Source organism: Periophthalmus magnuspinnatus, chromosome 23 (assembly GCF_009829125.3).
Source record: "Periophthalmus magnuspinnatus isolate fPerMag1 chromosome 23, fPerMag1.2.pri, whole genome shotgun sequence".
In the NCBI taxonomy this organism is placed as follows: domain Eukaryota; kingdom Metazoa; phylum Chordata; class Actinopteri; order Gobiiformes; family Gobiidae; genus Periophthalmus; species Periophthalmus magnuspinnatus.
In genome coordinates, this window is record NC_047148.1 from 19976223 (window position 1) to 19987035 (window position 10813).

The 10813-nt window shown below is 39.5% G+C and overlaps 1 protein-coding gene across 1 annotated transcript; it reads right to left on the bottom strand.

Moving 5' to 3' along the window:
- Positions 1-702: 702 nt before the first annotated feature.
- On the bottom strand, positions 703-10040 carry LOC117392067 (calmodulin-regulated spectrin-associated protein 1-B-like). Its single transcript, XM_055231893.1, has 19 exons — positions 9683-10040; positions 9174-9349; positions 7630-7883; positions 7237-7395; positions 7092-7169; positions 6889-6921; positions 6469-6610; positions 6058-6197; positions 5877-5973; positions 5704-5797; positions 5500-5576; positions 5358-5433; positions 3087-5283; positions 2889-3022; positions 2616-2821; positions 2457-2538; positions 2258-2379; positions 1802-1920; positions 703-1689 (listed from the first exon to the last, which is right to left on the bottom strand). The coding sequence occupies exons 2-19, from the start codon at positions 9346-9348 to the stop codon at positions 1399-1401; spliced, it is 4476 nt and encodes a 1491-aa protein (XP_055087868.1). The 5' UTR covers position 9349; positions 9683-10040; the 3' UTR covers positions 703-1398.
- Positions 10041-10813: the final 773 nt, after the last annotated feature.

Here is a 10813-nt window from a genome sequence, read left to right on the forward strand (position 1 = left end):
TATAAAGCACAAGAATAAATAGATATATAAAAAATTATAAAATGTATCTCTTTATTCTCTCATAAATTACTTGGTAACAAACAAATGCACATAAAACACATAAATATGTTTAAGCTTAAAACTACGGAGCCTGTCTGATGACCTGCTCAAAAAAAGATACTAAATTGTGGTCTCAAATTATGACTTTGTTCCCACAACATGTAATTCTTACCCACATTCTTAATTTGTTCCCACAAATTAAGAACTTAATTTTTAAACTGAAACCCTGCGCAAATCAATAGTTTTCATAATGTCCTTGTATTTTAAGCATGGGTCAAAATAACTTCTGATTCAGAATGAGCCACATTTGATCACTAACCAGATCAGTTTAGATCATAACTCTTAGCTCCTAAGTCCTAGCCCCTAACTCCTTTACCTTTGGAGCTACGTCACAAGGCGTGCCATAGGAGTCCTGGGCAGATACGAGAAAGAGCTTCAGCTACTTTTGGGGAATCTGACCGTCGTAACCAGCAACAACGGAGCAGTCTCGTAACACTACAGCAAACACTGCAACACCCACAATATACAATAAGCCTCCACACTCTCCTCTACTGAGCTGTTTTTAAAGAAAATGTCAACATGACAGTGTCCTTAAATGTCCCCAGTGTTTGCACATGAGATGTTAATGCTGTTGGAAAAAAATGTTATCTGAAATAGATCTGTGACTCACCATCGACTGCAGTCTCTGCTCTGTCCCAACAAATATTACATCAAATCCTGTCCTTTAGTACATCTGCAGCTGAGCATAGAGCGGTGCACAGCGCTCCATCTGCGTTTTTAAACAAATTATCCATGTGGCTTTAAGTAGTAATTAACAACACTGGCCATGTAGATACTACAATGTACTATACATACATTTGTACATGTTGGCAACATAGTGGGAATGAATTGGCTAAAGCGTGGGTACAGATTACATGTTGTGGGGAACAAAATCATAATTCGAGTCTACAATTTAGTATCTTTTTTCACGTGTGCTCGTCATAAATCCAATTAATTTGTAAAAATTAAAAATGCACAATGAATGTGCTACTAAAAATGTTCAAATTGCAGCAAAATATTATTCATTAAAAATGATTAGGCGAGTTGTGTCCTTTGAACAGTAACCTGGTCACATGGAAATGTTTCTTTTGATTTAACATGAGGCAAAATGTGTATTTCCTGTTGCTGTATTTATGGAGATAATGTAGCTAGTATGTACTATAAAGACAGAATTGAGAATAAGTTAGAAATAATTGTTCATAAATAATTTGTTCAGCCCCTCAAAAAAAGATTTTAGCCTTGTCTGAATTTGTAATGCGACTTCATTGTTCTTATGATTGGGTCCAGCCCAATACCAATGATAAATCCAAAATCTGCCCTTCACTTCCTGCGTGCACTGCCTGGTCTCTTAATGTGCCACAGGTGACTGTGGATGGTCAGTGCGTCCACACTGACAGAAACAGACTTGGTAGGAATGATACTAAACTGTTTTCTGTCAGAACTGTACTTGTACAGTTTATCAATCATTTTATGGATGATGTTGCGTGGCCCAGTGCCAGTGACTTTGCTGATTTCTTCAGTGTCTGGGGAATATGCATAAATGGCTCGGAACTGGCACCCACCATCTCGAAACAGAATGATCAAATGGTTGGATTCACACTTGTCCAGCTCCTACAGGGTGAGTGGTATTTAAAAAAGGTGACATTCAGTATTTGGCCAAGCAACTGGAACAAAGTAAAATAAATATTCAGAATTTAAAAAAAACCAAAAACATTGCACTGACCTCGAGAATTACATTCTTCTGTGTCTCATTGACCTTGCCAGCCAAGCAGCAGTGAGCAATGGCATTTATGATGATTGGCTTATTTGATTTAGAGCTTGGCTCTTTGAATAATTTTGGACCTGTTTTGAAAAAAAACACATTTTAGTTTCAATGTATAGCTTCTGATGCTGTCAACAATATAGTGTAATACAGCAAATTATCCATCAACATTTAACAAAATTATTCACTTCTATTGTACACACATTTACTTAATTCACTAATGGTGGTGACAACTTTACAATACCAACTTTATAAAGCAAAAATCTGGGAATAAATAAAAAGTGAACCTATGAGGTAAAAGCAGATCAATAGTTTGGCACAGGTCCACATATTTTATTTTACCCTGACATTCATGCCTCTACTGATATGTCATTAAGAACAACTACACTACTTTGCTACACTGTACAACCCCCTTACCAGTGTACTCTGCTGAAGTGATTGAAGAGGTTATGGATCCAATTTCCCAGTCTCTCTCCATGTTCCTGCTTGATGTCCTGCTCAGGACAGGGAAAGACTCCACTGAGCAGACTGACTCCGCACTGTAAGAAATAATGAGAGCAAATTTACCACTAAAATATACATTTAAATCTAAAGCACAAATGTAAAATTGTATTACCACTGAGACTCCACAGAAATGATACTTTCAACCTCAGTGACCAATGAGTGTGTGGATCCAAGGTGACTACTGCTCAGGTCACCTAGATATTGTGAGAAAAATGCATTCAGCAAGTCACCAACATATTACAAAAACTTCCAAAACAAATTTAAAGAATACATGTGGTGGCTCCTTTAGAGACGCTGCTTGATCCTCTATGAAGAGACTTGGGTCTGCTTTTACGGGACCTTGTCCTTGGCAAAGACTTGACCAGGCCCTGTTCTTCCATGAGCATTTGCTGCTTCCTCCTCAGATATTCCTGTTTAATAATCTCCCGTCTGGCCTTTTCCTCTTCCTTACGAATGCGCTCTTCTTCTGCTTTGCGCCTTAAAAAACAGGGTCGAGTTTACACTTATATTCTGTTGCTATAAACGTGACATCCTGTCCACCTACCTTGTTTCGTCACGCTTTATTTCACTTTCAGCTTCTTGCTGTTGTTTTCGAAGTTTTGCCTCTTCAGCTTTACGCTGCTGTTTAATGAGAAAGGCAGCCCGGCGCTTGGCCATTTCATCTGTTCTCTCTTCATCCTAGAAAACAACTGCATTAAGTATTTTGTTTCCATTGCACACATTTCAGGCATGCAAACATTACCTTAAAAAAGAATCCCAGCGCATTCTTCTGTTCAGTTTCCGCATCAGCAGAATTCTGCTCTGTGTCTTCTCTAATCTCCGACAGGTGAACCTCAATAAGCTGTGCCTTTATCCTGGCACTGCTGTCCACAACAGTAGCCTCATTCTCTGAATCAAGACTTTGAAGCTCTGATTTGCTGTTTTGATCTTGTCCAATTGTAGGGTTCCTTGAGTCGACTGGATTATGTGATGGAACTGGCAAATGTCCGGCTTTGAGTTTAACACATTGCTGTTTAATATCATTACAAATGCTCCAGGAGCAGTTTCTAACTATGTCTTGCTCAGTTTTACATGTCTCAACTACCTCTTTTATTTCTTCTTCATATTCTTTATCTAGGACCAAACATTTTTTCTCTATTTTCTGTTTTTGACTGGAGGCTTTGCGCTGACTGGAGCTAAGTTTGGGTGGGCATCTCAAAGAGGTGCTGCTGTCATCATTATTTACAAAGTTAACAACAAAAGCTTTGGACTCTTTAGCAGGGTATGCCGTGGATGTAATGTTGGGAGTTGTGCTAAAATCAGTTTGAAATTTGGGAGGAAGCACAGAGCGATGTTTAATCAGTATATCTTGTTGTAGGGACAATTGCATTATTTGCTGCTGTATTGAAGAAATAGCTTCATTAAGTACTTCTATGGAGCGTGAACACTGTCCTGCGTCCTGGGACAACTCATTATTTCTTATCAGCTGTGCTCCTTCATTTAATTTTGCCTTAAGTTTTAAATCCTCTAGGCAAGAATCATCCTTGCAATTCTGTGTTTTTATTTCTCTTTTATTGGCAGCCCTTAGCTCTGATGATCCATGTTTTATGGGTAATGGGAGTGTGTCACTTCTCCCTGGTTCCTTCTTGACAATGTTTAAAAATGCTGCTTTTCCCAGCGTAAGTCGTTGTTGTGCTGACACAGACTCCATCTTCTTTTTTTGAGACTCAATGGCATGTCTCCTTTCCTCCAGCTGCATGTGAAGCTCCAGGAGTTCTGCTGGCGCTATAGGACTGGGGTTTAAAGGTGCATTCACTGTAATGTTTCTGGACTCTTTGCAGGTCTCTTTACCAAGTGAGTAAGAGCTCCCACTTTTTTTCAGTTGCCAGGATAGACAAGGGGAAGCCTCTGGGTCATCTGGTGTGGTCCTTGAACTGCTGTTAGTACTAGGAAGTCCACCATGTAGTCCAAGTTTCAGCAGTTTCTTTTCTGCAAAACTTGTCATTTTGACACCAGTCCCACTGCTTGACCAGGACACAGAGCTGAGACACGGACTTGAGCATTCACTATGGTCCTCTTTATCATCACACTCGCTCACTTTTTGGTCCTCTCCCAGCTTGATTGATTCTCCTTCTCCAAAGTGGCTCTGGTTATTTCTGTAATACCTCCTTTGAGGCATATTTTCGACTAACTGCAGCTCATCCTCATTGTCTTCAGTGAAGTATTCGATGTCAGAGTCATTACTGGCCCCCAATGAAGACAAAGGACTATCATCGTTTGGAGCTTCTGACAAGTGAAGAAAAAATCCGTGAGATTCTTTTGTGCTATCTCGGTCAACAGGGTCTGTGGAGCCCTGTGTGACAGCTCTCAAGGAAATACCAGCACTGGAGCTAGAGTTTGACTCATACAGCAGTGTTGGTCTGTGAGGAGCACCTGAGCCACTGGTCGGAGTTTTTCTCACAGTAAATGGTCCTTTTGAGCCAGACTCACCACTCTCCTCTTCCTTATTCACTAGGACACTCTTTTCTTTGGCTGGCTTTGGAATTGCAGGCATTAAAGGCTCCAGAAAATATGTGTCTGGTGACAGTTCTGTGGAAATAGGGTATCTATCCAAACCAACAGGGGTGTGTGTAGTTTTTGTTCTGGGGGGACTCATTGAATAAAATACCCGCTGCTCTGTTTCACTCTGATGATGGTGGCGAGACAGTGTAGTAGGATTGATAATGGCCACCAACTCCTCCTCCTCTATTTCTTCCTCCTCATCTTCAAAGCGGATATAATTTAACAAGTTATGTCCGCTCAGTCTGCGTGGATGTCCAGAACCCAGCATGTGTGTTGGGTTTGTGCTCTTGAAGTTGGATGCTAAACTGTCTTTACTCAATGAGCGGGGAAAGCTAAAACTATCAGGATTTTCCTTCATGGTATAATGTAGAGCATAAGGCACTGTTTGGGATAAAGGCCTGGATCAGGAATGACAAAAGGACAATTTTAATATATATTTTTTTTAATAATTCGGCTATAACACACATATTACCTCTGTGTTTTCCTTGGCCATGCAAAGTTTGTAGCATGCTCTTCATAGCCAAATGAGCTGGACCTGTTTCTCTGCCCTGAATACACATAAGTCAAATTAGATTGTTTTTGTAACTAATGAAATGTATATCACTTTTACAGACCTAGAGTGTGATCCTCAATCATTTTCTGTTCTTTCTGGCACAGTGGAAGCACAGATGAATTTGAACATGCATTCAAACTGAAAAAAGCACAGTTATTGTAATATTTTTATCACAGAATCAGATTATTCCTTGTCCCATAAACTTCAAACCACACACACACATACACACATACACACAAACATGCATACACACTTAGATACATACCTTCCTTGAGGGCCTGTTGATCTAGTAATGGTATTTTCAGAATTTGAAGTCCAAAATCTTTGCTTCAATGTATTTGAGCTTTGTAGTTTCCTTACTACAGACAAATAGAATTGAGACAAAATATTTAAATAAGATACAGAGAAAAGTGCTAGTTATAGTAATAAAAATGATACCATCTTTGTTCTCAGGGATGTCTCGAGGCTGCATAAAATCAGGCTTCACAACTTCAAAAATCCAAAACAATTCAGCAATGATCTGCATGATGTTAATCTATCAAAGAAAGACAGATATTGAAACTCACAGTGGTGTTCAAAAAGTGTGTAGTAAACATGTATCTGAGTTATGTTTGTTCACCTTCAACACAGGAGGAGAATACAGCATGTCCTCAGGCCTGAGGTAGACACATCTGTTCAGAAATTCATCTGAGAAGTTCATCAAGAGCTGAATGTTCGACAAACTCTCAGCAGTGGAGGGAATCTCTTTGAGACAGATGTCTAAAAGCAAAAAAATTAGACGTTAGTTGAGAAAAAAAATGAAATTGCATTTTTGTACTTAGTGGTATGTTTGAGTGCTTCATCAAAAGTGTATTGCCAAATAATTATGTGATTCTACTTTGTCCTTTTCTTCTGTTTCATAATGTGATAAAGTCACGAGTGTTAGAGCTGCTAACTGTTTTGAAAAGTGTAGAAATGTTTTATAGGCTCTTCAAGGGTTCCCATTCAATGTCACATCCGTCCATTTTATGTAAATTCACCTCTGACCCACCTTCAAGCCTTATCAGCTCAGGGCAATAGAAGTGGACCACAGCCAGCAGAGAAATACCAACACAGACGAAACTTGAAAAGTTGTCTAAGATGGGCAAGTGTGGATAAGGATGTCCAGAATGCTGATCCTTGCGGTAACGTGCCTAAAAGAAAATGTTTATTAATAACATATTTATATAAAGCTATTTGAGGAATGGGTAAGCAATGCAGAGGAGGAACATATGAATGCATTTAATGGCTGAAAGAATTTCACAATAACAAAAAATAAGCATGCAATATAAAGGCATATTATAAAACATGAAGGCACAAAAATCATATGAAGTTAATAATATATATATATATTTATAAAATTAGTAACAAATAAACAAGACACAGCATTTAAGTGAATGTCCTTTAAATTTACAGTACAATCTAAACTTACAGGTAAAAGTTTCCAATACCATTTGGAGGGACACTATGGAGTGGAGTAAAGGTTTGAGGAGAGACACATGGGAAGAACAAACAGTTCAGGGTTTCAAAACTTATACACAGGGCAGGATTAATCCTATTTAAGACTGTTTGATTGTTTAAAACGATCTATCTACCAAGACAAAATCAACTATGACAGTGGATAGTGTGGATTACCTTTTGAGGACAAGAGGAATCCAGTAAATGCTTCATTTTCTGCTCTTTCTCAGTGAATCCTCTCAGTTTAATGATGACCTACAGAAATGGTCAAGATAACTTATAAACTTAATGGCAAATGGACATTTGGTATAGCATATTTTACCTTATTTATCCAAAACATCATAGCATCTTCCAAGTCCAAAGGCAACACCATGTCTCTGGTTTCCATAAAGCGTTTCACAGCAGACACCACCTTTTCAACACTTATCATTTCCTCTGTGTAACCTGTCATCAGGGTATCAATGAGCTGAATATGAGAGCTCTAAAAACAAAATAAACATTATTATTATGAAATAAGCATGTGCCTTATTGTAAAATGAAAACATATTTTAAATCTATCTAATTAACAGAGGGTTGGACGGGCAAATTACCAGCTGAGATAGTGACAGTGCCACTGTAGTGACTTTTCTATCATTTCTTTGTAATAAACACGGGACAATAACAGCAAAAGTTCTCAGTTTGTCTGTGAATTATTGTTGGAACTAAGTTTACCCACCATTTTAATTGGAGTTGAAGTAAGATCCAGTTCAGAGACCAGAGTCTCGTCGTCTTCCAGGACATATAAGCCCTTTCTGGATAAGGCCTGAATGACAGACTTGTGCCTTTGAAGGGGAGTTGGTTGAACAGGGATATTGCACACTCTACAGTAGAGCTCAGCAGACAGCAAAAGATGTGTGATAGGAGGCTTAATATGTTCCTGTTCATACTGGTCGGTATAAAATGGGTCTTGAAGATCTGAAGGAATGTCATCTAAAATATGAGACACATAAAATAAAACAAATACATTTACAGGCATCCTGAAACACGTGACAATCAACACCCCTCTGTTACATAACATAAGTAGCTCCCTTTCAACTGTCCTTGTCATGGCATTAGTGTGTCTACAAACTAGTGCCGGAGTAGAGGATTGCACTGCCCTGGTAAACAGCCTGAGAGAAAGTATCTCCAGAGCCAATAGACGAGCCAGAAGCTTAAAGCCAAGGATTGTTAAGCTGGTGGTGTGGGCGCAGACAGGCTTGTGTGTGCTATGGACATAGGTAGACTATCTATTTCTGTACATCAAATGAGAGATTCCACCACTAAATTCAGTATTATTTAAGGAAAATGCTTTTAGCAGTTCTCCTTTCTCGTTTAATCTTTCCCTTCAGCTCACCAACAAATGACTCCTGGCTTATTGTTGCATTAATAATGATTGATCTGAGTAAAACCAAGATCATTCTGAAATTTGTTTCTAATAATAATGTTTCATTATCTACCTGAGTCCACCTGAGGCCTAATCTGTGCAAGTCAGTTTACTAATCATTGTTCATCAAGCAGTATTATGTAAAAAGGCCAAAATAAACAAATATAATGATATAAGGAGAGTCCCGATCAGTTTGTATAATAACTATAGCTGTAGTACAGAGGTATTTTAAGTGGAAAATAAATATACACCAAAAAGTTAAGTTATTTGCCAACAACATACTTAAAGCTATTTATTCATATGTATTGGGTAAATGATCAATATATGCCCAATTAAACTGAGGGTTAAACATATAGATACAATCCTTTAACCACTTTACTATGATGTGGCTCAGTATTTGACTTCACAGAGCAATAGTCCATTCAATTCTGATATCAAGAATGCATTTGTTTGATTCTTAATGATATACAGTATACGTCTCCATTCAAAGACAAATACCCAAGCATCACGCCAATGTAGAACAATCATTAGATTGTTTTTTTTTTTTTTTTTTTTACCAGCCATCATCAGTGCAGAGACTGAGCCCAGTGACCTGTGAGAAAACCAGTGATCTTAATCTGACAGGCTCACGATATCTGAACTGCTGGCTGCTCGTTGTTTCTGGGTTGAGTGTAGCAGTAATAAAGTATTGACAGAGCTGTGATATACAAATATAAGCCACACTTATACTGCTTTTTGTGTACTGACAACTGGAGCCAAACCTGCAGCTACATGGTCATAAACACTACTACAACATTATAAGTAGAGTAATTCCCTTTCATAACAGTTAATTAACCCAAAGCAGTGGTCAGTCATACCTGGACCAAAGGCTTTGGCAAACAACCAGCGCAGGTTCGCAGCTACTTTGGCTCTTGCAGAATCGTACATCTCAAATGGCAGCACTTGATGATCCATTCCTCCTCTTGCAGCATCATCTGTGCCCGTGCTCCTCCGGGAAGTGTCCCCCCTGCCAGCGTTCACTTCCACATTCATCCTGGAACAAGGGTGGTGCAGCCAATACATTACATCAGCACAAACACAAGATCAGGCCTTCATTGGCAACACAACCTGGTAGATCTAGGGGTGGCTTTTGTTCACCATCTTAATTAGATTAACTAGTTTATTTTTTCTAATCATGCTTTATAAAGGCAAATAACAAAAAGTAAATACATGTGGCAAGGGGTAATAGCTAAATTATGGTCAGGCACATCATGAATTGGCTGCAGAACAACAACTGACCCTTAGTAAATTGACTAAACTACTGTATATGGACAAGCAGCTGCAAAACAATAGGCCTTTATGTTAAATTGTTGCTTTGCATGCTTACCTGTAATGTGGGAGTGTGTTCTTTGCACTGCTTCGAGAGGGTTTTTGTTAAATCGCCTGCATTGTTCATGGCCTGGCTTCAGTTCACGCGAGCGGTGCATTGACTGACTCCTCCCCGTCTAACCGCACAAATCTTCGGCCTCCCAGGATAAAGCGGCCGCTCACGGTCCATAATCCGATAAAAGAAGACACGATCTCTCTGGCAACCATCCAAAGATCAGCTTTCGAGACAAATAAAGCAAACTGAAAATGACAAAATGTGTTGATGTGCTGTTGATGTTTCTATTGATTGTCGGGAAAGCCCCTGTCACTCTGCACGTTACCGGAGCCTGTCACTATGGCGACGCCTATTCACTGCTGCTGTAACGCGCGCTGGAGCCGCTAGAGGGCGCTGCTACCACGATGTTTCACCTAAACTCAATTCTATATTTACTAGGAAGGTATTTGTAGCTCTAAGCAGCACGTGATTGGGAATGTAGACCTGTGTAAAGTTCACAGGGATCTGCGGTTTGAGTTTGACACCCAGTGAGACATGTGGGAAAGGAGAGACAGAGAGAGAGAAAGACAGACATAATGAGGGAGACAGGGCCGGTCCTAGCTTTCAGGGGGCCCTAAGCTGAATTTGTCTCTAGCCCCCCCCCAACAGCGGATGTATCCTGTCTCAGTTATCGGTGAGTCACATTTGACAACATTATGACTTTGTTCTCATCACCTTGACTGTATGTATATGTGTTTATTTGACCAACACCACACTGGAAACATCCAGAATGTCACAACTACCATAGTCACAAAAACAGTACACACATATATAAGGGAGATCAAGATTTTTTTCTACATTTCTGGTGGATTTTAATGTGTTCCAGTTGGCGACAGTGGGCTTAATTTTGCATTATAAAGGGTCCTTGCGGAGGTGTAAACACATAGCTGCCCTCACCTCTGCCCGGACTGGAAGGAGCGCACAGTGAGAACCCAGTGAAAACCAGTTCATCCTCACAGTCCAAACCAGCGTCTGTCTGTGCGCTAAAGCCAGGGCCAGTTCAAAGCCCCAAGGCCACCAGAGGCCCCCAAGAGCCCATACATTTATATTGAAAATAATATAATATATCAAGTTTTATTGGACACGGGGCTTGTG

Bases quoted from the DNA above. Each gene is read 5' to 3' on its own strand.
- LOC117392067 (XM_055231893.1), bottom strand. From the start codon at position 9,348: ATGAATGTGGAAGTGAACGCTGGCAGGGGGGACACTTCCCGGAGGAGC. The intron at 7,170-7,236 runs GTAAAATATGCT...CCATTTCTGTAG, and splicing joins TGATGTTTTGGATAAATAAG to GTCATCATTAAACTGAGAGG. The intron at 5,974-6,057 runs GTGAACAAACAT...TTTCTTTGATAG, and splicing joins ATTCTCCTCCTGTGTTGAAG to ATTAACATCATGCAGATCAT.